We start from the raw sequence: 26,323 nt of genomic DNA on the forward strand, positions 1-26,323 counted from the left end.
AGAGAATGCTGAAAACACATACTCCTTTAATCTTCTATTACCAACAATCTCTTTGGTTAAAATATTAGTTACAAGAATAAATTCTGTTTCTCCCAAAGAGGAACACAGTGAACAAGGGAACACATTTTTGAGAAGTTTCCTCTAAATGCTAGTTGAAGTCTGGGGGGGAAAGTTTGGAAACAAAAAAAAGGCTTTTTTTTTTATTTTGCAAATAAAAACACAACACAAGCGTGCAGGAAATAATTATCATAAGCGACAATCTTATAATATAGCCTAAAGTGATTAACTTTATCTGAATTATCTAAAATGCTTTCCTTGAGAAGAGGAGTATTCTCAGGGATAAGTAGGGAAGATAATTTTTCTTTAATAAATAGTCTGCATGCTGTGTTTTAACATTTAAAATATTTTCACCTCATTTTGTAACAATCTATCTAGTGCCACATACATCAGCATGAAGAAATTCTGTTGAAATGGCGTGTATTTCCAGTGCTGGAGGATGCGGCCACTTGTGCTGGGCAGAAACAGGCTCCCCTGACATTTAATAATGATATTGACAGGTTATAAACAGTATCCTATCATTATTACTTAAAAAAAACTCTAATGGGTACATGTAGCCTAGCTGGATAGGTAAATGTCAAATTCCTGACTTTCCCCAATACGTGTGGATGGTCTCCAGAAGCAAAGGGAGGGTAATTGTTACCAGCTGCCCTTTTGACAACTAGTGCATAGGAACAGTAAATGAGGCAAAATGACTGTCCCTTTTGATCTAAAAGAATAGGTTTGACGTCTCATTGCTGCTCAGATGCTCCCAGACCCAGATGGCTGCAGAAAAGCACTGTTCTGTCTAGGCTTTGAACATGTCTTCAGAAGCACACTGAAGGACACTGCAGAAGGCCAGAATAAGGAAGCAAGACCGTAACTCAGCTTGCCACTTTGTGAATGTTATCAGGATAGAATTTCTCCCTTGAGCCAGCTGGTGCCTAACATCAGTCTTGACATAGACATGTACTTTTATTTTAGGGTAATGGCAGAAGCTACTTTTCTCCTTCAGTGATCAAATCCTGAGCTGGATGTTACCACCTTCTTAGGCATGTCTTTGTGCATCAGTACATCTCACAACTTTCATTGTGTTTCTTTTAGGTGGATTTTCATTTTGAAGTTTGTAGTCATTTGTACATGTTAAATTTTATTTCTTAATTATAAAGTTTGATTATTTTTTGCTGAAGTCGCTGGTTTTTGTTCAGTATGTATTTTATCATATTCATTAAAATATGTACAAACTAATTATTTTCTTTCTCTTTCAGAGACTGGAGAAAAATTACAACAACAGATAATTAATCAGGTATTTTGACACTTTCCTACTTTTCATTACTTAATTTTTCATGTAGAAAAATTGTAGCAATTACAAAGAGGAGAACTTCACAGGACAGGCTAATATTAACTTTATAGATATGCTAAGGACCACATACCAGACTACTGCCTGGCTCTGCAAATGTGTCAAATTCACAAGATTAGCCATCATTTTGATTTAAACCTAAGATTTGCCATTTAAGCCATTTAGTGTATCTACTTCTCAATGTATTAATGGTAAGGTCAAAACCCAGAGGTAATTTGTTCATTGGTATCAAATTTTGTAGTACAGAATTATGATTTTTTTTAAAGTAATATTTCTCCTGTTTGCTAGTATTCCTTTTAAAAACCAGAAAGCTATTGATACAAAATACATGCCCAGCACATGTAAGCAGTGTCTTTCAGTGTTGTTTTGGTTTTCATTTCTGCCATGAATTTTCATTGAGGCTTCACTAAACTGTGACATTGCCTGTGGAGGCGTTTTCTGTCTTTATTACTGTATTAGTTAGGAGTAATTATTTAAGAAAAATCTCTTAATATATTGCAATTTATCATTTCAGCGTCAGGAAAAGGATATAGAAACTATATTGAAAAAGCTTCCTCTAACCAGAAAGAGGAGAAAATCCAGGGCTTGCTTTCCTAAGTTACATGCTCTTCTGGATTGAAAGGACCTGACTCGTACAGAGGCGTTGTGTTATTTCTGATTCTCAGCTTCTTGTCCTCTTACTGAATGCTGTTATCCAGATGGCATATAAATGGGTATCTGTATTGCTCATAAGATTTACTTTGAAAAGTCACTTAAAAAGCAGTAATTAAAATGTTTATATTCCAGCAATCACCCTCCCTTAAGTAGTCTTCCTTCCAAGCTATAAATTAAGGCATTGGCATCATTACATCACTGTTATCTGTGAGGTGGTGCTCTAGATGGAGAACTATCCCACCAGGTGACTGACCACCTAAAGCAGCCTGATTTGGGTCTCACAGCGTGCCCCCTGTCATGGCAGAGCACTGCACGTCTGTCATGGTGTCACTTACAGTGGCCTGAGCTGGCACCACTCCTGACTGAGCCCTTGCGTGTCTGGTAGCTTATGGGAATCCTGACCCTGAGACACCAACTAATACCCGCAGTTGTTACAATCGTCCTATTATCTTGAGTAATTGATGTGTGCACATATTTAGCCCAGAATACAGCATCACATAAGCAAAGGAAAATCTTCACTTCTTCTTAATAAGTGTAGAAATGTTTTGAAATTTAATGGATATTCTGTGCTTTGACTAAGAGTTTATATCCTAAAACAAGCGTAATTAACTTTTCTAAACTGAACTGCATTTCGAAATTAGCCTGAAATGTCTTGCAAAACCACTTTGGGGAATCCTTCTTGGCCAAAAGGGGGGGCAGTTGCATTTGTAAAATCCAACTTGAGGCTACATGTACAGGACTGTGAATGGCTGATTGGAAACCTAATTTCTTTGTGACAAAATCAACTCTGTGGATGACATTGCCCTTTCCTGAGGAAGAAAGTATTGTGATGAAAAGCACATTTGTCACAGTTGCAAAAGTGGATTAGGTAACACTACTTTGTGTATCCAGTCTTGGTCTTATCCTGCATGCCACTGCCTTGTCCTCCTCACATTGCTCACCTGCTCTGTCTCTCTGCAGTTAACTTAAGAACATCTCATTTTGCAGAAAAATTGCATTGTCTTGATATGTGGTGGTTTTATCTAAATAAATCTGTAAAAAGTTCATTTGGAGACAAATAGTAGACACTAACTTTTAAATGGGTACTAGTGAAGCTGGTGATGGCCCATTCCATACTAGCTTCCTTTGGACTTCCAAGAAATGGAAGAATGTTTCAAATTAGAAATAAATTTCATTTTCAAGTCCATAATTGAAGGCACGATTGCATAGGCATTGCATATTTGATTTGTAGTAATATTACTTCAATAAAAATATTTGAACTGGGGTTGATCTTAATGTAATAGCTCCCATAGAAGGATTCTGTTTCCTTTCAATACTGAATTTGAAATTTTATATGCAGGATATAAAATGAGTGGAGCATCTCCCTTATGAGAAGCGACTGAGGGAGCTGGGTCTCTTTAGTTTGCAGAAGAGGAGACTGAGGGGAGACCTCATTCATGTTTATAAATATTTAAAGGGTGAGTGTCATGAGGATGGAGCCAGGCTCTTCTCAGTGACAAACAATGATAGGACAAGGGGTAACGGACACAAACTGGAACACAGGAGGTTCCACTTAAATTTGAGAAGAAACTTCTTCTCAGTGAGGGTGACAGAGCACTGGAACAGGCTGCCCAGAGAGGTTGTGGAGTCTCCTTCTCTGGAGACATTCAAAACCTGCCTGAACGCCTTCCTGTGTAACCTCATCTAGGTGTTCCTGCTCCGGCAGGGGGATTGGACTAGATGATCTTTTGAGGTCCCTTCCAATCCCTAACGTTCTTTGATTCTGTGATTCTGTGATAAGATCCTTATATAGCTTAAGATCCTGTAGTCCCCTTTAAGTCAGTGCAGCCACACTGAGTTATACTGGCTGCCAGAAATTTAAGTGAGGGTATGATTTAAGTGAGTGGCTCTGCAGAAGATGAATGATGTTACAACTTGTCAAGAACAGGAGTGCAAAGGGGCAAGGAGCAGGAAATGTCTCGTTGAGAGGCAAGTGAAACAGAGAGGGGATGGGGAAATGATAGGGCTGCTGTCCTGGTGATCCCCTGCTAGGTAAACCCCTCAGTATCTGTGGGGATCTGGAACCTCTTACATCTTGAAGACCACTGTTGTCTCTGTGCAGTTCTTAGCTCCTTCTAAAGCCTAAGTGAAGTTTGGTCAAATATGACATAGATAAAACACCAAGGTAGTATCTGCTTCCAAAAACCTTTGACTGCAGTTATCATCTTCACTGGCTTTTGTTCCTTTGATCATAAGGTGCTTGCTGGTTTTCCTTGAGCACCTTTTCTGTCATTTAGGTATATAGGTATGCATGTTTGTTTAATAGCAGCAGTCATCTGCCACTCTGCCTGAGCAGAGACATCCAGAAATGTTACGCACTCTGCTTTTCAGTACCTTTTTTTAACTACCTTTGCAACTTCAGGGTAAATCCTGTCACTAACGTACAGCCTGATTAACTGTAGCATGTTAACCACTACTAAGCAAAATCCAAGGAAACAAGAACAAACCTTGTGCTTCTAACTGTGTAACAGTCTTGGCTAAAAAACACATTACAGACCGCTAATCAAGATGTGTCTGAAGGCAATAATTTATCCTTACCACTCAGATTTGTCTGTGTTGTGGTCTTAGTATATACTCCTAAATGTGGTTTTGTCCAGTGCCTCTCAGAAGCTCTGAAGGACTAATAAGAATATGAGTGCTTGGATTTAGAAGCTGAAGTTGTTTACACAGTCAGACTTTTGAGCCTTCTCTTCTCCAGGCTGAACAGTACCAGCTCTCTTGGCCACTGCTTGTATGTCAGATGCTCCTATCCCTTAAACATCTTTGTGGCCCTTCACTGGACTCACTCCAGTACGTCTACATTGTCCATGTCCATTTATACATTGGACTCATTCCAGTATGTCCAAGTCTCCTGTACTGGGAAGCCCAGAACTGGACACAGCACCCTGGTGTATCTCACCAGGGCTGAGCAAAGGTGAAGAATCACTTCTCCTGATCTGCTGGTGAGGATACACCCTGTCCCATTATCCAGGTCAGTAATGAACATATGAAAGAGTTCTGGACCCACCATCGACCCTGAGGCACTAGTGATCAGCCTCCAGCTGGATTTTGTGCACAACTGTTTGAGGCTAAGCAGTTCAGCCAGTTTTTAGTCCAACTCACTGAACACTTATCTAGCCTGTACTTTATGTGGATGTTATGGGAGATAGTGCCAAAAGCCTTACTAAATTTGAGATAAACAACATCCAGTACTCCGCTCTCACCCACTGAGCCTGTCATCTCACTGTACAGGGCTATCAGACTGGTCAGGCATGATTTCCCTTTCATAAGTCTAAGCAGCACAAAGTCCAGCTGGAGTCTAGTCACCAGTGGAGTACCTCAGGGGTCACAGCTGAATAAAATACTGTGTAACTTCTTCATTACATACCAAGATGATGGAACAGAGTGTACTCTCAGCAAGTTGTCAGGTGATACACAATTGGAAGGGGTTGCTGAAACACTAAATGGGTGTGCCACCATTTAGAGGGACCTGAACAAGGTGGAGAAATGGACAGACAGGAACCTCATGAACTTCAGCAAAGTGAAATGCGCCTGTGGAGGAATAATCCTCTTCTCCATCGTCCTCCCAGGAATTGACGTGAAGCTGACCGGCCTGTAGTTTCCCCAATCCTCCTTGAAGGCAGGAGTGTCATTTGCTTTCTCCCAGTCCTCAGGTACCTTCCCCCATCACCACAATCTTTGAAAGATAATCAAAATAGGCTCACAGCGATATCATCCAGGTCCCTCAGCACCCATGGGTGCATCCCATCAGTTCTTATGGACTTATTTATGTCCCTACCTTGTTTATTCCCTAACCTGATCCTCCTCCACCAAGGGAAGTCTTCCTAGCTCCAGACTTTCCCATAGGTCTCAAGGAAATGGGATTGCTGAAGGCAAGTCTTACTAGTAAAGACCAAGGCAATGAAGGAGTCAAGAATCTCAACCCTTTCCATGTTATTTATCACCAGGTCTCTCCCCATTCTGCAGTGGGCCCACATTTCCTCTAGTCTTCATTTTGCTGTAGATAGACCTGTGGAAGCCTTTTTTTTGCCTTTCACATCCTTTCTAGGTGGGTTTTGAGTTTCCTAACCCCTTTCCTGCATGATCAGATAGCGTCTCTGTATTCTCCAAGTCACTTGTTCCAGCTTCCATCTCTGGTATGCTCCCTTTTTATGTTTAATTTTTTTTCAGAAGCTCCTTTTTCACACATGCAAACCCCTGCTACCTTTGCTTGATTTCCTTCTCATAGGGATGGATCATTCTTGAGTTTGGAGGAGGTGATCCTTGGACTTCACACAGATGTCCTGAATCACTCTCCTCTACAGGGCCATATGCCATGAGTTTCTTCTGAGCAGGTCCCTTATCACCCTAAAATCTGCTCTCCTGAAGCCTAGGGTTGTGGTCCTGTTTTTTGCCTTGTTGCCTCTTTCCAGGATCCTGAACTCCACCTTCTCATGGCAGTTGCCATCATCTTGACCTTCACATCTTCAACCAATCCTTCCATGTTTGTAAGTGTGAGGTTCAGCAGCCAAATTCTCATTGTTGGCTCTTTGATCACTTTCATTAGGAATTTGTCAGCAATGCATCATTACATTTGTCAACCCTCATTGCTTGTGCTGTGCTCTGCTGCTCCTCCAGCAGATATTGGGGTGGTTAAATTCTCTTGTGAAGACGAGTCTGTGAATGTAAGGCTTCTTCCAGTTGTCTCAGAAGACCTCATCTACTGCTTCTTCCTGATCAGGGTCTTTCTCACAGACACCCACCACGGTGTTAGCCATGTTGATCTGCCCTCTAGTCACGACCCACAAGCTCTCCACTGACTCTCCTCTGTTCAGAGGCAGAGCTCCATGTGTCCTCACTGTTTTCAGACTGAAAGGGTGACTCTCTGCCTTGCCATCCTAGCCTGCCCTTCCTGAAGAGCCTGTATCCATCCATGGCAGCTCTCCAGTCCTGTGAGCTGTCCCACCACATCTCTCTGATCCCAGTGAGACTGCACACAGACCTCTAATTCCTCCTGTTTGCTCCCCATCCACCAAGCAATAGTGTACAGGCACTGTGGAGAGACACTCAGACGTGCTGGTTTCCCACTGAAGGTATGAGAGCTTCCCCGATCGTGCTGTCCTGTACGTACTCACTTGTTTACATACGTATGCTTGAGGTGGGAGCCTCTGAGCCCTGTCTGGTTGATTGCAAGATCCCTCCTGCTCCCCCTGCACATGTTGTTTGCCAGTAAGCAGAAGTTGCTCCTCTTTTTTTCTTTTTTCAAATTAATTTTCCATTCATTGTGTAATATCTGATCAGATAGGAAAATTGGACAGGAAAAATTGTTCAAATTTTCCCTGCACATATCATTTTCTTTCTTCCAAGCTGATCAAGGCTGCTCCTGATACCATTCTCTGTCCCCATCAAGTTTAGAAAATACAACAGTCCTTCACTGATGAATTAGTACATAGCACCAAGAATTTCAGAAAAATGGAGGAGGAAGTATTATTCAAATAAGAACAGCAGACAGTTTTATTTGAAAGCCTTTTCGGTATCCTTTTAGAGGAAGACATTTCTCAGGCTGTATAGACAGGAACATACATTCAGTGTGTGAAGATAAAAATATCTTCCATTTTATGAAGAATGATTCTTCTTGTGAAAAAAACAAGCAATAGAGTATGCTGAGATGACTGGATGTTCAACACAAGTATTGCAATGAATAGTGTGAGGTTTGAGCAATGAAGGGCAGTATGGGCTGGGATGCTTGATTGCAGTCCTGACTCTCAGCTCTGTAAAATGCAAGGGTTTTTTATCAGTGTTAATCAGAAATTAGGAATCACAATATTAACACAAGGTAGGCAATTATTATCTTTTCTTGTTTTGCAGACATGGAAAAATGAAGTGTGAAGGTCAAGGGACTTGCTTAAAGTTACAAACACTGTGATTCTGGCCAGTGCATCTACCCTTAACCACAGCGCCGTTCTTTCTCATCATTCCTCTGCTTCAAGGAGGAGCGATGCTTGAACTAGTTAGTATTTGGATGATGCACTGATCAACTGTGGCACTGCTTGCAGATTGATGCATACTGAGTGGAAAGCTATACAAAAAAGGTGCTGCAGAATAAACTAGGATATTTTATTTTACCTATGGTAAACATGAGTTAGTCTCCTTCAGTGAAAACAAGGTGTGCTACTTTCAGTCAGTGTGAGAAGGGAATGTGCAGTGGATTTTGTAAATCCACGGCCTGTTTTGTCCTGTGGTAATTTATGAATGCAATCAGTTCTCAAGTATTAGTACTTTTTTTGTAAAATTGAACATGTGAATTTGTTTAAAGGTGTATGAATATAGACAAACATAGATTTGAGATATTTGCAAACCTAAAGTGCATTATGCATTTCTATTTATTTTTTTATTTACCGATAAAGTAATCTAATTTGAATTAAGTTCTAATTGTGAGTGAGAGGAAAATGCTTTGAGACCTCTAGAGATCTTACCGTTTCTTCCAAAGCAATTTGGGGGAAATTGAATTCTTCATGCCTGAATATACATTAATATTCTTCAGTTCAACCTAGTTTCATTTGAAACTTTTCTTACTATTTCTAAAAGAGCAAGATGTCTCATTTACTCTGGAAGATAAGTGTGTTTACCTGCAGACAAGATAGAAATTGATTCTGTTTACCAGCAAAAAAAATCCCTGTGGATCTGTACCACAGCCACTAATGTGAGAAATACTGCCATGTACGCAGAAGCACAGCATTACATTACAGGTGTCTCTTTTCAAAGGGCATGGTGGGATTTGTGGGGAAGGAGTTTATCATCTTCATTTTTATATCTCTCTGGTTGTAAATGCCGTAGGGAGAACTGTGCAGTCATGCTGCCAGGACACTTCCCTCTCCTTCTCCTAACATTTGAAGCCCAGGACAATTTTAGACAACTTTGACATAGTTATAAGAGAAGAGCTCAGCGATATAAATGGTGGTGGCTGGTCAGAGGGAAAATTTTGTCCTCTCTGGGGAAAAGGCAGTCAGTGGGATCCCAGCTCCGTATCCATTTCAGGAGAGGGCAGAGGGCTGGGTGGCGAGCACTAATGGAGGTGGTGAGCCGCTGTGTTGCCCACTGCTGATGGTTGGGTACGGGCAGGAACTGGAAGTGTTGGCCAGGGAGAGATGGAATAGGGAAATGTGATTGAAACCCTTACAGAACTAGGCCACCACTTGTCTCACCGTTTGTAAGAAGATCTTGTTGAACAGCTTGTTTGTGGCTTGACATTTGAAGCTGAAGTAATTCTTTTTAAGTAATTGAGGAAGGGATTTGGTACCCAACTTGAAGCCTTTTGGACTTAAAATCACATTATTTCCCTATATTACATGTGATCTTTGTCCCTTTTTTAGTCCAGATATCTTAATGGACATCCAAGTTCCACATCTGGCTACTCAGAACAAACATCTCAGCAACTATTTAAGTAGCTGTATCTTCATTGTAGTTCAGGGGGGCAGGTTTGGAAGGAAACCAAAGTGCCTAAATTCAACTCAAGCCCAGATCTGTCATAAGCTCTGCTCATTCATCACCTCCCCATGGAGGCAGCCGAGTCTTGTAGGCTTGTTCCTCTGTGGGTACAGGTGTGTCCCAGTGATGGCAGAACTGACCCAACCCAGACACTTCTTACATCAGTGTGGTGGAAACCCAGAAACAGCCATCTTGCTGGGAAAGCTCACACCTTCCAAATTGGACTGCATGAGATACAGGTGTCCTGGTGAACTTCTTAACATGGTGTTGGGATATCTGTGAAAATTAAGTTGGTAATTCCTTGCAATCAGGAAGTCCAGGTTTATTTTCTTCCTACACCCAAGGAGTTTCAGGCCTACAATTTCTGCTGCCTGTAAGATCTGTGTTATATCTCTCCTGTATATAAAAGTGAACGAGAGAGATACTCATCTGATAGCTGGTGATTATAGCACTCCCTGGAAGAGGGCAGTCAGAGTTTTGGTCCCAGCTTGCAGGGTTAATTAACCTCCGGGGTTAATGCACAGCAGTTAGATCACCCTCCTAGGAAATACATGTAATCATGCGGACAAGGCAATGGGGACTGGGTCTTCCCTGTGCAGGGTGGGTGTTGTTCAGCAAGTGCCAGGACATGATCCCTAATACCTCTGATGTTGTCATCTAGCCTCAGGCATCAGCCTTTGTCTTTAGTGAGGAAAATAGATGTTGTTTGAAATATGAAATGTGCTCAAAAATGCCTCCCTGGCTTGAGTTGTGAACATGTAGGAAGCATTATTTATTTTCTTCTTCATAAAATGACTGTGTATATGAATTACCATGTACTCGGAAGTAACGATTTTGAGAATTACATTTGTCAACAGGAGGAACTGTTTTGGTTATTTGAGTTGCTTCTGTGCTTTAAGTTATGAAAAAATAGGCACATTAATATTATTTAATGAACTCAGAGACCAATGTATAATATACAGAGATTACCTGCAAGTGTCATCTTCAGATTTAAACTCCCCGTGTATGTATAGTACACCTACCAGTCAGTAGAAGAACCTGAAAGTCTTTTACTAACAGTCTTCATAAAATGAGTATTGCATGGTTAGTTTAAGTCCATTTTGAATTTCAGGTTGTTTAAGATGCTTTGCTATGACTTTGTTCTCCACAGAAATGTGAATGCTGATGATTTCTGGCCACTGACTGCAGTGGCTGACTTAGGTTTTATTAACAGAGTATACCCAGAGGAAGAGGACTGAGTTTAGAATTAAATGCTCTTTGAACATACTGGTTTACCTGCACTCAAAATACGTGCGACTGCATAGGAAGAAGACTGGGCTAAATATGGACAATTGTTAAATGGTCCATGATCTGAAAGTTGCCTTTGATTAACAGTGCAGCTTGGCTACACATCTAGAGACAAGCAGCCCGTGCAAACTGGATGCAGGCCCTGTGCAAACACAAGCTGTCTGGGCTGCAGTGGCTCTATGCTTATTTACAAGTCTGCAAGTTATACTGCAAAGAACCAGTCTCAGTAAAGTGTTGTCAGAAAGCTAGGGAAGCAGCATCAGCACTGCACTATTCAGATGCCAGTTTATCATTACCATTGATCAACTTTGACAATGATTTCTTTATTAGTAATAAGGGAGCAGGGTGCTTGTTTGTATTTTCAATACTTGATCACAGTTGTCTTGATGAATCTCTAACCTGTCACACAAACTTACATGTTATTTAGTTTTTGGTGACAAAGGCATCTTTATTGGTACTTTTTCTATTAACTGTGCATTGATCTTTCTTATCCTTTCCATTTTGAGCATGTTTTTGAGAAACCAGATGTTTTGACTGAGAGGGCAGAAACAGGAGGGAGTTAATTCCAGATTTGGACAAGAATTGGCAAGTAAAATTAGAGATTAATTTCCTTCATCCAAGTTGCTGACCATATAATTAGCTTGTGAAAGTGGCTTGTGCAGACAGTCTTGCCTAATTAGCATGGGTGACTTTGTGCTTTCTGTAGATGAAGTCAAGGGGCAGGGAGAGGAGGAAGCCCCGTGCAAAGTCACCAGTTGTGTGTCTCAGGCAAAGACAAATGAGTTCCTCCTGTCCTGTTATTAAATGGGGACAGGACTACTGCTATAATCCTGATAAAGTTACTGTTTATCTTGCCCCATTGGGCCTCTCCAATTTCCCTGTTGCCTGTGAGCCTAGATTATTGTTCTCCAAAACCAGCTCTGGACTGATGCTCTTCTTTCAGATTTTTCCACACCAGCTCATTCCCTGACACTTGACCACACCACATTAAAAGAAAAAAAAAGATCATTCTCTCTGCTCTTTTCTTCCTCTCTTGCTTTGTCTGTGCCTTTGCCATAACCCCAAGTCACGCTGCAGTGAGATGCCAAGCTTTCTGCTAACAGATTCAAGGAGCAATAGTCACTGATTCACAAAGCTGTGTTTTGAAAAGCAGCATTTAAAATGACTGGTATTTGTTAATTAAAATTCACCTTCACTATTTTTTTTCTTACTAAGATCAGTTATTCTCATTTGTATCTGTCTCAGAGTTTACAAGTACCTCCGTTGAACCTAATTGTATTTCAGCTACAAACTATAAAGTTTGCCTCTTAGTCTCTGCAGGAAGCTCTGACTGCCTCATGTACTCATTTCTCTTTTCCGCCGGCTCGTTTAGTAATCTTAGAGATGCTTGGTACAAGTGCATGTGTTCTAAGAATGCATATCTCATAGGAAAATGTGCTGTCTGTTACAGTAAGGTTTTGTCTTCCAGGACTAATGGCTCCTCATACAAAATATTCCTAGAACTTAATCCAGGGGAAAAATAAGCTTGCTGCTATTTTGCGGGTTTTTTGAGAACTTTAGGGGCAGAAAGAACTATGAAAATTCAAAGCATACTTGTTTCATTCTTCCTCTTCCATACTGGAATTGTGTATGAACCACAAAGGTATCTCTGACAGAAGTACTTGCCATGTTCACAAGAATACATATATCAACTCTGGCTTGTGAGGAATGTTGCAGTGGTGATTTGCCCTGAATAAATTAGATAAGCCAAAAATTCATTACTCTGCTGGGAGGTGAGGGATTACTGGTGCCTATCTGTTTTAAGAGTTGCTGTTTTAAGCACTAGTGATGAATCAAGAGGTTTAGCTCCTCTGCATAGAAGTTGAAGCACCTCATCAGCAAGTATTTCCTGTCACTTGTGGCCAGCCTGGATAGTCTCTCCACTGGGAATTCCTGCAGGTATTCATTTAGCTCACCAGTGTTACACTGCACAGCTGCTATGACATGAGAAAGTTGTGAGTGCATTTACATGTTAGCTCAGGTAGAAGAGTAGTAGAAAAGTCTGGCCATTCTGAATTATGGTTTACAAACTTGTGTTTGTGTCTTCTAGCACACAAAAATTTAAGGATAATCCCTCCTTTTGGCAGGCTTAAGAAATCTTGCACGTACATGTGTAGGTATAGTTCTACATTCTGTTACAGCTAAAGTGAGTTAGTAATAGCTCCAGGCTTCGCTGGCTTGCTGGAGATAGGAGTCATGCAAACTTTTCTTCATCTTTCAACTATACATCAGTTCTCAGCCATCTGCCACAGTCACAGACCTCTGCTGAAGGATTCCTTCTAACTGTGCCCAGTTATGTGAAAAACATATTTTAAGCAAATGAGGTTTATGCTGAAACTATATTACCTTTTCAAAGACTCATACATAAGTACACTCCAAGTGAGAGAACATTTGTTTTATAGCCCTCCAGTATTCAAGCTGCCTTCATCTAAATACCTAAATTAAGAGACTGATCGCCATGTGCTCCCTGATCAATATAGAATCAGAGATCGAATCACAAAATTAACCTTGGCTCAGAAGAGCCTTTCTCTCTCTGTTTTCTACAGAGACATCCTAGGTAAACAAGTATGGTATTGAAATTATATGGTCATTATAATACAATCCTCACATAAGCAATGTAAAGAAATAGATTTATACAGTGGAATAAAGTATCTAATGTGCTCAGTTCACGCTGAACTTTGGCACTGCCAAACACTTCTAGTACCAAAGGGCTGGGTTGTAAGCAAAGATACAATATACTCCAAGCATATATTTCAAACTCTTGTCATTTCATCAATGGAGGGCTGTTTCTTCTTCTCTCGGGTAAGTTTCTGAGTGTATACTGCAGAACCACTGCCTGGGTTGATTAGAAAACACAAATGCTCTGTCCTTCTAAATAATTGTTTTTCTTAAGTTTCATCTGGCAAAAAATATTTCAACCTGCTCTTGTCTTATGGAATGAAGTTTTTATCACCTTTGAATATCCATGTATTTGCAGAGCACTCATGTTAGCTATTTAGTACAATAGCGCTGAGAGGGTCCCCAAGGCACTCAAACCTGCAGTGGTCAAGTGGAAGCCACAGTAAAAAGCAGAGCGCAGTAGGCTCCCAGGTGATTAATGCAGTTGTCCTAAGAAGCTTCTTAAAGGACTATTTCAGGAAGCATGATTTAGCACAGGAGACATATTAGCTAGATATTGAGAACCAAACCATACATTGCTAATACTTACAAGGTAGTTATTTGACAGCACAGAAAAGCGCAATAAAACAGAATATTTCTTTTCTCCACTATTCCTTGTCCTACGTTTTCTATTGGGCTTACTTAATTTTATTATTCTTGTTAGTGAAAATTAGAATCCAGCACTAAAACATCTAGGAAACATAGCACTGTCTGCACTGCAGGCCATTAAATCTTTGTAAATCAGCCTTGGAATATAATCGTTTCCAATACATCATTATCTTTTTGCATGGCAGGTTGCTCTAATTGCAAACTGTCTAGATGAGATCCCATCCGTGCATTGTAAAACCACCACAAAGCATAATTGGATGAGTCTTAACCATTCTTGGCAGCAGGCAATCTCTTCTACCCCAGTGGCTTGTGAAGGTATTAAAGGAAAGGACAGCTTCAATGTGTGTAAAAGAAGATATTGGCTACTTATTTTTACAATGAGGAGAAATTCTTTTGCAGATGGGGAGGAGCAGGGAATCTCCAGTAATAAAAGTGTCAAAAAAAATCTTTGAACCCATTAATGACTTAAAAATGCCTTTTGTTTCAGCAGCTTTACTGAGTTGCCTGCCAGTAGCCAAACACTACTCTAACGTGCTATTAAATTCCTTTTTTTCCTTCTATTTAAACTAATTTTAAAATCTGTCTTTAGTTCTTGCCTAGCTAAAGGGAGACAGAGGCAATGTGCATACTCTTCCAAATTGGACTCATGGCCATTTCTTAACTTCCTTCCAAATGTGTTAATGCAAACGGAGAATAAGGCACTCTGCATAATTACTGGCAAGGGTGCGACACTTCACTGGATTTTAATTCTCAGATGCAATGTACACAAGCTGCTGCATAGGTTGTCAGCATGTCTCAAGGACAGCCTTGCATCTATCCAAGGTGACCATGGAGTTCATCTCCCATGCCAGGCAGCAGGTTACCAAACTTAGCAGGTCTTTGGAAAGCCATGAATCCCTGCACACAGACACTTGAGTCAAAGAGTTTGGTAGGACTGTTTACACAGGATGATCTGTATCCAGAGCCAGTGAATGATATGGGATTACCCGTGTGCTGCATGTTGTTGGTGTGTATTCAGGTGTTTTCCAAAATAATGGAGCTGAGCAGCTTGTGAAGTGAACTGTTAGGAACATAGTTACAGTGGACAAACTATTTTTAAAAAATGTTTATTGTTTTTGCAGATTTCTTTTCCTATTACCATTGTGAAAAAAATCAACATAACATGACGATGTTCAGGTCTTTAAAGTGTCATAAAATGGACATTAAAAAGTCACTGGCACCAAGAGAAAGCCAAAGAAGGCACCTCACTTTGTGCAAGCCTAGCATCACAAAACATTAAAACCCTTTCAGAATGTATGGCTTTCAGCTCTCTCATGCATGCAAGTGTGGGAGCAGCTAAATATATCAGACTGTTAGGTAGTTTTGCTTAATAAATATGGCACTATCTATTCAACAATTTCTGTTAGTTTACCAAGAAAACTTTCTAATTAAATATTTCTCGTAAAAAACAAAGCTTGGTTCATTTCTTCATTCATCTCACCTTTACTAGCTACTAACCTAGTTACTCAGGGAAGTGTTTAGGAGAGTTTGATCTCTCTTTTTTTTTTGAGTTGGAAAGCTTCCATGACAGTGTAACATTTAAGCCTTTTTAAATGATCGTTATCCATTCCCATTCATAGAGAGAGGAAATTACAACCAACATTTATTACAAGCACACTATCCCTCATGGAGCTTATAATAACATTTATTAGCCAATACTGTTGTATTCACTGTGGGATATGTTTCTCAATGAGAAGGGGAAGTGGAGAGGGGAAGCAACTAATAGTATTTTACATCTTTAGATAATTTTTTTGTCCTCAGAACTTCCCTTGTCATTGTTTTTCCCCTAGGTCTCTCTTTTTTTTTTTTCTGTTTGGGGCTTTTTTTTTTCCTGATTCTTTCTTCTTTTGCCTCATCTTGCTTGGAGGGAGCCCCTTTCAAATGACTCCCACTGTGCATATGTTGTTCCTTTAGGGTGTTACCTGAGATTTCTCTGAATAGTTCTGCCCATCCTTCTCTGAAGTCTTTAATCCCATGAAAAATCCTTCAGTAGTGGTTCCTACAGCTGCATTCACAGTTTCTGAGACTGAAATGCAGTCCTCTTCTGGTGTCTCCCTGGGTTATTCCCTGAGGTTGGTCATGGATCCCAGGCAGACTGTTTGAAATGGAACAACATCAAGACCACACACCTTTCAGTCTGTCCTTTTCCCTTCTGGCCTGGTGGAACCAAGGCATCTTCCACTAGTTCAGGATGGCAGGCTGAGTTCAAAAGGCTGAACTTTCCTCTGAAGTTTAGAGCTTTTAGAGGCTTTAGTTTGAAATTCAGATGATTCAAGTGTCTTTGCACTGAAATATCTCCTGAAATAGACTGCTAAATTCAGATTACCATAGGAATTCACGAGGTGCTGCAGCCCTCTCTTGAATTTTCTCTGCATTGGCGAACACCAGTACAGTCACAGAGACTATCTCCTATATTATAAAATTCCTGAGAGCTCTAGCAATGAGTTTACAATCTTCGGTCACTTCAGCATGGATATTATAACTTTATTCCTACTTCTGTTGAGTCTGGTATTGTGTGGTTGATTTCTGTGTATCCCATATTTTTCATTTTCACCTTTTTAAGTCCCAGGTTTTCCTTTTAAGGCCAAAGTATTGAATTTGTTTGTAAGTCTGTGGTTCTGCAGTAGCACTTGTAAGTTGCCATTCACTGTGATGCTGAAATTCCCAGTAGGGTCATAGTTGTCCCCTGTTTTACTACTAGTACTGCCTTCCGTTATTACACACAGAATTCTTTCTGTCCTAGGGCAGAAGTGATAAATCTCTAGGCACATGTGTTTTGTTTTAAGGAATGAAATATTAGACAACAGAATTAAAAAAAATTAGAAAAGCTTACCACATCAAACTGAAACAATTCAAGTATCCTTTTGCATCTCTAAGAACACCATCATGCTCTTTCTCACAGATGGATGAGTCCTGCATGGATCTGTTCTTTTATTTGTTTTTGTCAATACAGAAATCATTTTACTGAGTTCAGTGAAAAGAAAGACCTGATAGTCAGTGGTTTGCAGCAAGACAGAATAATCTGATCCCCTGGCTTTGCTCTTGTCATTGGAAATTATTACACTGCAAGATAGACTAACTTTTCTTGGAACTGCTTGTTTTTCCATAGGCTTTTTTCTGAACTGGAATTCAAATTGTGTTCCGTGCATTACAGTTTCTTACATTATTCCTCTGAATTGTTAACAGCCTTATTTGAGTCAGCCTATGAACTTTTCCATCCGCCCCCGAAATTCACATTTATGGTTTGCCAGTACACAAATCAACTTTTCAGTAAATGTTTAATCAGTTTATGCCAGAAGAGTCTATTAATGCAGGTTTCCAGAAAACTTAGACTTATGGAAGCAGTCTGGCAGTCTGTGCATGTGTGTCCATCTAACCATTTGGCTATCTCATATTTGCAACAGGATGTTTAAAAACCTGTTTATAAGCATTCTCCTCTCCAAAAGCGTAATGAAAATAGGCAGCTGTATAGATGTACCAATGCAGCAGGCTTGCCTACTGACAGGAGCAAATATCTACAAGCCTTAGTAGGTATACAAAGAATCCACTTGGGAATGAGAGAGCAAAACTATCCAAACTGCAAGGAAGTCTTCAGTCAACTTGTGTGATACAAGACCCTGAAGAATTTGACAACAAAACACAGATCTGAGTTTTGCCATTTCTGCAGCTTGTGGATTGCACAGCGGCTGCAGACATTAGAAGAGATGTCTGGGGGGAAAGTCTCATCTTTTCATATTCTTTGCAGAGTCACTAGTTGATGTTACTAATGTTGATGTTTAAATAACTCAAATGGAATAGGCTCTCAAGGCACCTATTTTGCCTTATCAGCTCTGAAAGAGCTAGCTCAGGTGCAGCCATCAGTGTTGCAAACACCTGTATGTGCATGCAGTCCAATGCAGCCTGCTTTCATAACCTATCAGTAGGGGGACAGAAATAGGTCCTCTTTGGAGGAGGGTTTTGTCTGTCAATACACCCTGCTCAAACCCACTGATGTGAGCTATTTAGGAGCTCTAGGTTCTTCCCCTATCACCACTGGGGGACAAAACCTCCAAGTCAGAGCAGTGGAAGCAAATGTGGCAGCTGTTGGTGTTACTGCACCAGTGTGCTGTGGAGAGCTGTTAGCTGTTAGCCATGCAACAGAACCAGTGCTGTTGCAATGGAAAATGTGTTTGGTAGAGAAAAGCACCTGGCCACCCCTACCAGGACTATCGGCCTCCCTGTGTGAACCTCTTCTGATTTCTTAAAAGGTCTGGCTTAAGCTATTTTTGTAGGAAGACCTACTGTGTGCTAACAGGTGAGCTTCAGAAGCATGTGTTTCAGTAATTAGTCTAGCTTGTTGCTAAATTAGATGTATCAATCAAGTGGTTCAAAAGAGACTTGTAGTGCTAAATGTGGCTTGGTCACGAGCATGCATCACCATCCTTGCTGGTGTTGCAATGTGAATGGGCTGGGCTGGCCTTTTGCCGTGTTGTAAGCTCTGCTTCTTTTAATGTTTGCAGGATTTCACACTCCCACCTCTGAGGAGGAGAGCAGCGTGGAACAGGAGTGCTTCTCCTGGCCTCAGTAAGCATGAGATGACCATCTTGAGTGGCAGGCACTGGCAGAGCAAGGCTGATCCTTTCGAAGTGGTAGCTGCCTCCTTGGTGAACCAACTGTCTGACCAGCAGAAGATGAGCGAGTCACCTCTCAGCCAGTTCAGAGAGGTGTATTCACCTCCTGCACTGCACCCTTCAAACAAGACGTTACTCAAGGGTGGCAAGTGGAAGGATGTGGATATCACCCAGGAAAAGCGCAGGTCCTTCCTGCATTACTTCTGTAAGAAGTACAACAGCAGAAAGAAGCTGCAAACCCACCTTGTGCACCTCGTGTCAAGAATTTATGTAGAGGACAGGCACAAGGTCCTGTACTGTGAAGTGCCAAAAGCAGGCTGCTCTAATTGGAAAAGGGTCCTCATGGTGCTCAACGGACTCGCCACTTCAGCACACAACATTTCCCACCACGATGTGCACTATGGAAAGCATCTAAGGAAACTGGACAGTTATGACCTAAAAGGGATACACACACGCTTGAACACGTACACCAAGACTATATTTGTACGTGATCCTATGGAAAGACTGGTATCTGCCTTCAGGGATAAGTTTGAACATCCAAACAGCTATTACCATCCTGTATTTGGGAAAGCAATAATTAAGAAGTATAGACATAACGCAAATGAAGAAGCTTTGAAAACAGGATCCGGAGTTACGTTCAAGGAGTTTATCCAATATTTATTAGACTCCCATCGCCCAGTAGGAATGGACATTCATTGGGAACAAGTTAGTAAGCTCTGCTATCCCTGCCTCATCAACTATGATTTTATAGGAAAGTTTGAAACCCTGGAAGAAGATGCCAATTACTTTTTGCAGCTGGTGGGTGCTCCAGCTGAGCTGAAGTTTCCTAAATTCAAAGACAGACATTCCTCTGATGAGAGAACAAGTGCAGAAGTAGTGAGGCAATACTTAAAGGAATTGTCTGAGAAGGAGAGACAGCTGACCTATGACTTCTATTACTTGGATTACTTAATGTTCAATTATACATCACCAACTGTATAGCACCAGAATAGCTTCAGGCTTCTATTAGATATTTATCATTTTGGGATTCAAAACAACTACTTTGACATTAGCCCTGAAAGGAAACAAAGTTACTGCTAAGTAGAGTTGTCTTGACTAAGTGGGGATTTTACAAGCTAGAGTGACATCAATTGACATTAAATTATAGGAGAATGCACCGAAAAAAAGACCTGTAAACAGCATAAATTGCACTAAAATGTTTGAAAGAGCTGCTTTTACCATTATGGATTATACTGTGGAAGAAGTAGAGCAGCCAGCTGTTGCATTAGCTTGCCTAATGTTCTTTTAATGGCTTAAGAAAAAAGCATTCAGAGTAGCATGATTCTTTTTTGGTGTGCCTGCTTTAGAAATTGTTTTTGAAACTATTTTTGAATGTATTTTTTACTTTCTGTCACTTACTAATAAAGAAGCATTGACTAATTTTCTAAAATGTTTGCAGCATTCTCAGTTGCAATGCTTGTTTGTTTGATTACCATTACACTGTAGCTGGTTTTAGACCTGATTGGTTTTTATTGAAGGATGCTCTTGAATACAAATGCATAATACTACAAATAACACAGCAGCTCAACTGTTGAGCAGAGTAAATTTGGGTAAGCCTTTGATCTCAAGTCCCAGTCTGCTACACCATTTTGATTGATACACTAGAGTTGATAAATATGACCCTCTTTTCAGAGAACTGCCATATGCATTAAAATTAACATTTTCATTTACAGTGAAGTCAACCACCAGTGATGCATACTGTGATCCAAATATTCCAGATAGTCTTCCTCTTTGGTGATAGGGCAAAGTCTTAGGATGGTAGCTATGGAACATTATAAGGTCTGTACTGAGAAGCAACTTCATTGCAACTGCTGTGACCGCTCTTGGTCTGTGTTCAACCATCAGCCCAGTTCCCAGCAATTTGTTACACAGAGGGTGTGTGTGCCCATTGCCTCCAAAACCCATGGACTGGTTTTGTCCCCAGAACTTCCTGAAGTCACCTGTGTTTTGCTGTCCTTCCTGCCTTTCCAGCAGCCAGAAAACCCCAGGGGTGGGATAGATGGTGTAGTGTTACATGGCGGGATGGGTATTGGTGATTTGTCCTAGAGACCAGAATCCCACAATCCTGGTTATAAAAGGAAAAGGTACCTTCTTGCCTCCTCTTCCCTCTCCTCCCTCAAGTGTTGTCTGCAGTTGCACATGTAGACATTGTAGGATGTGTGGCCAGGGTGTCCCAGGTGGAGGAGAAGTCTCTGCAAAATGGATAGAGAGAAATCCCTATGCCCTTCCAAAATAAAGATGACAGCTGTTCTCTGCTTCCTGGAGTGGTTTGGGACATCTTGCTACAGCATCTTGATATAGCAAGTTGTAGAATAAGGAAACAGCCTGGCAAGTAAAACTGATGCAAGTAAAATGTTCTTTTCCTGTGTTCCCAACCACTGCTCCTGACCAGTGGTATTGCTGTCCTTTCCCACATCTCAGGCAAATGTACAGCTTCAGTCCTTCCACAGGAGTAACTGTGGCTCCCTGCTGAAAGCAGAGACCATTTCCAACCATTTCCTTTCTCCTCAGAAGAGGAAAAAAGCCACTTCCCGCCTCTGCTGTGCCAGTGTGTAGGTGAGCAGACTTTGCATGTCTCTCCTCTCAACAGGATGAGCTGCACTGAGGAGGGAAGATAAAATCATACTGGGGCTGCCCAAGCTGGAGGTGGTGCTGTACGTGACCAGCAGCACCTGTAGTCAAAGCCAGCCTGTTCCCTGGCACTGCAAAGCAGAGGAGGAGAAGGAAAAAGCCCACAAGCCATCATTACCGTAAGGTGTGAAGGGATGCAGGTGTTCAGCACCAGCAAGGAGATGCAGGGATGGCTTGGACAGGTAAATGTACACACGGTTTCTTGTGTGAACTGTTGCTGTGCCTAGGTGGACCCATAGGTGTAAACACCAGAAGTGTTTGGGGTGGGATACACAACCATTGAACTGCCTCGATACATACCTTTCCTCAGGTGAACAATATGTCCCTAAATCTCCCCCTTTAGACTCAAGATGGTGTCTGACTCCCACCTTCCCTGTGGGAAATCCCTCCTGATTTTCCCATGGGCCTTCTCCCAGAGCAGGAAGCACCGGAGTGCACTGCTCTACCCAGGACACCGTGGGGAGTGCAGCTGCCACATGGCTGAGGGCTCAACCCCCAGGGCACCATGGTGGAGAGGTGTTTCCTTGCAGCCGCTGTCATGCTGCACACCAGTACACCGCCACTCCAGTAATGTGCACCATGCCAGTTAATGGCGGTTACTGAGTTTCTGTGTGCCTTTACTCAGCATGACATTTTTTTTTTAATTTGTCCATGCTTTTTCATGACTGTTGCTCTCAAGTGGGACTGTGCATTAGGACATTAAAGAGCAGCTCCTGCCAGAATTTTGATTTTGTACCACCCAACTGCCTAACTCATGTGAAAACTGCCTTAGATTTCATTTTGATTTGACCTTGGTGTAAAAAGCATCTTTTCCACGGACACAGTGGAGCTCTCTAGATCCTTCTCTCTTGTAAGTATTGATTCCCACTTCAAATCCTGAATGAATCTCTCTTGTCTTGTAGGGAGGCCATTGAAGATGTTAAATAAAAAATAAATGTACATCAACCTTTGGTTGTCTACGTATTTGCTTTGTCTTGGATGTTGTGAATGTGTGTTAATTGTTAATTTACGAACAAACAGATTGCTCATGTACCAATATTTTCTAAAAAAATATGAGGAAAAAGAAGTCTAAGATGCTAAATAAAGAATGGATGGAGGCCAATTTATATATGAGTTGTGTATAAATTCTTAAATTCAGAGAAATAAACAGTAGTAAATGACAAACTCTCCAAGGAACTTAAGCTTCACCTTGAACTGGCTTTAGTGACAAACTTTCAGCCTATCTGAGCAAGGAATGACAGAGATTTGGAGGTGAGGAAGATGTAATTGTACTGAAAAAGCTGTAAGATAAGATTCCATCTCCTAACTGATTTAGTTAAAACTATTGTTTGAGTCAAAGGGAGGTGATAGAAGTTATTAGCAAATGTTTGGCTTCTGAAAATGAGAGGGGAAATGACATTGATACGCATGCACTCCTGGACATAGACATCAGGTCCCTTGATTGTCATCTTGAAAATCTGGTACAGTTGGCATTTGTGATTTAAAGGGGGAGGACACTACTTGAGGCCTTTAAAGCAAGTATGTGCACAGAAGCGTAGTTGTTTTAACCGCACTGTTGTTCTATGGCTCTAGTGAAAGTAATTTAACTTCTCTGTATGCTCAACTTCAAATTTCATAGCCCCTAACTGCACTTAAAAATTCATTTTTTGAAAATCTAACCCAGACTTTTGTAAAGAAGAGCCTCTCCATAGTCATCTTCAGCAACCTAAGGGATTCAGATGATCTCAGTAGCAGGATCTAGATTGTACTTTGCCTCATTAACCACATTTTGAAAATCACCAGCCTGCTTTGCCAGGAATTAAGTTACATGATTTAAAATTAACATAAGAGTTTAGCATAATTGAAGTGGGACTGTGATATCTGACTTCTGGGATTATAAGAGATAAAGGCATAATTTGCAGCATAAAAAATAACCCCTATTTTTTAAAGTAAATTTTAACAGGTCAAAGTGTGAGGTTGGGTTGTAACTTGGCTTATATTTTGTAAGACTGCTAGGCAAAAACAAAAATTGAAGGTCACCTGTTATAACTAGTATAAAATGCCACCTCCACAACTGTGCACAGATGTTTGTTCTACTCAGAAAATTATATTGAACGTATGCAGAAAAGAATTGAAAATATACTCCACAACGTTCAGTGCAATTATACTTACACTGAAGGTCAGCTGCAGCATGCAGAGCCTCTTTGAGGGGCTTCATTACAGTAAATGCTTTTTAGTTATGAACATTCCTTCATTTGAAGATCTCTAAGCACTTCTCTAATGTAGGTCAGTTGTCAGGGCAAGTCAAATGTGCAGTAAAGGCATCACAGTGAGACCATGGGAGGGCTGGAGTGGGAGGAGAGTGCTCCCTTGGCTCATTTGTCTCTTCCAAACACCAGACAGTCCTGAAACAAAACTTGATTTTTGAAAAATAAAGTTCCATATTTGTCTTTCTTCTAAAATGAAACAATATTAAACAAATTATTTAGTAATAAAGTAAAAAATATTTCAAATAAATAGAAATAAATTAAACATAAACTGCATAGATGTGCATTCTCAAATTCTGATATCTTTGCTCACATAAGGCAGTTTCCTCTTTCCATGTAGAATTTGGCTAGCAAAGCTTGGACACAGCCGTTACGCCAATCTCTTCTAAAACTGCTGGTAAACTGTTGCTTGCTGGAAGTCAGCAGTGTGCAGCCACAGTGCAATCAAACATAGCACATCCTCTTGAAATGTCCTCTTGTGTAACTCCCCCAAAAGGCCAAGTTTATTGGAGCTGCTCCTGCCTCCGGCTGTTCTATCTTGGTGATGTGTCATTGGAGATCATCACTTTAATTTTAAAGGTAGTTTAAATTTAAATGAAAATTACAATATGACACTTTGCAAAAGTCTGAGAGGAAAATATTTTAATAGAGCTTTGTATTGTATATGTAGGTTATACATAAAAGTCTTTGTTGTATGTGCCTTCAGGCTAAAAATGCATCAGATAAGTCTTTTTAACTGTAATGTTAATGGCAGTTTATCAGCTGTGTAACCTGCTGTGATGCTTTCAAAACTAAATTAATCTGGGCTTGGAACCTGATGTCTGAAGTCTGACCATAAATTATTACACTTCATAAAAAGTACAGATGCGTTTGTCCTGTATCATTTGCAGTTCAGAGGGCAGGAACAGAGTGTACCAGGGAGTGCAATTGCCTGATGCAGCAAAGGAAATCTGTCCGTAACCCCAGATACCTGGGACTGATTTGCCTACTGAAATGGGTATATGTGTGTAGAGGAAATAGTCATATTATTTAGTTTAATGAGAATGTCTCAGACTAAATTTGGTATTCATAAAAATATCTATTTTGGGGGAGAACTGCTGAGCACTTGGTGCTGTAGGTAATCCAGTGAGTCCCACAGATTTTTTGTATATTAGATGTAACTCTGCTTGTGGCTGGAGTAATGAACTTGGACTTGAGAGACCTGGCTCTTCCTCCAAGTTCTCTAACTTCACGGACTTGCTGGACACACTTGAACTGCTCTCTGCCTCAGTTTCCCAACTGCTAAAGCAGTCCTGTAAATGGAAGGAAATGATACCATGTGGCTTCTACTAAAATAATTGAACTCTGTGGATAAATGGCTGTATTTAGAAATTAGGTGTTAGTATGGAATATAACTGATAGGATGATCATGTCCTTTTTTTACGTTTTATTTCCACTGGCTCAGAGGAAGCCGGGGACTTCCCAGCTTTGTTCCAGCCGAGAGAAGCATCATTCAGCTCTGTTCTGGGTGGTTGGCAGCCTTAAGAATGCAAGCTTTGTTTTAAAACACTGTGCATCTGTCGAGCCTTCCCAGGCACTGCCTCAGCACAAAACCAGTGCCAGGTTGTCTGTCCATTCCAGGGGAAATTGCCCCTCTGGTTCCTTTTGTACAGATGAGAGCAGACAGAGACAGGGTGAGAATCTTCTTGTCTCATTTTATTCTGAGCCTAAATAAAGAGAAGCTCTTCTATTTTCATGCAGTAGCCCTAAATAAAGGGATGCTCAAGTGGAGGAATCTGCAGAAGCAGTGAGTCCTGTCTGTGGATGCCAAATCCTGCCTTCTTCCAGATACCAGGGCTGCATAACCTGGTACCCAACCCTTCCTGAGGTCCTGCCAGCCCTTGTGACAGTCTCCAGTTTACCTGGCTGCTAGAGATCCCCAGCATTTATCTCCTACTGCCATAGCCACTTTTTCTGTGGCTCTGTGGAGGCTACTAATAACATGGAGACTGTGTTGATACAGACCATGTTGCTTTCTTCTATTTGTCTTCAGAAAGTGATGTGATTAACAACCCTAAGAGAAAGGGAAGGAGTCCTTACAAGAAGAAAGGGAAAAATCTCAAGGCCACTATCGTAATGTTTTATTTTTTAATGCATATAATTGTTGCTTCCTTTCCTCTGCCTCCTCACAGAGAATTTCCCGCCCTCTTTAAGCATGTCAGCACAAATGGGTGCAACCAATTGCCGACTCACTCTCAACTGCCAAGTGTAAGCCACTCCAGCCCAGCACATCTATGTTATAATGGCACTGAGGCTGCACTAATAAGCCTGCCTGAGAGTATGGTACTGTCAGTCGCCATCTGTGCACACATATCTGTCTCGTCCTTTTCATGCAGAAATTCCTCCTATGTAAGATTTATTTTACCCTTAAATTCCTTCCAGAAAGCACAGTTTCCACAGAACCTTCCAATACAGCTCTTTTCCCATGATTTGCAAATTTGAAGTGTCCCATATAATTTACATTCAAGAAACAGTATTCTGAGACATAAGGTGTGACAGCAGAGCAGGTTTATCTGGGAGTTTCAGCACACAGAGATGTAAATCAGCACTCAGTGGATTGTAAATACATA

General features: G+C 40.9%; 1 protein-coding gene across 1 annotated transcript in view; it reads left to right on the top strand.

Moving 5' to 3' along the window:
- CHST9 (carbohydrate (N-acetylgalactosamine 4-0) sulfotransferase 9) overlaps nt 1–19,779 on the top strand; it is an 85,776-nt gene extending 65,997 nt beyond the window's left edge. Inside the window, exons 2-3 of the mRNA XM_010190547.1 lie at nt 1,305–1,342; nt 18,688–19,779. Coding sequence (XP_010188849.1) covers nt 1,305–1,342; nt 18,688–19,779 — 1,130 coding nt within the window. The remainder of the gene's footprint in view (nt 1–1,304; nt 1,343–18,687) is intronic.
- The last annotated feature ends 6,544 nt before the right edge of the window (nt 19,780–26,323 follow it).

This window comes from Mesitornis unicolor, unplaced genomic scaffold (genome assembly GCF_000695765.1).
Source record: "Mesitornis unicolor isolate BGI_N332 unplaced genomic scaffold, ASM69576v1 scaffold23708, whole genome shotgun sequence".
In the NCBI taxonomy this organism is placed as follows: domain Eukaryota; kingdom Metazoa; phylum Chordata; class Aves; order Mesitornithiformes; family Mesitornithidae; genus Mesitornis; species Mesitornis unicolor.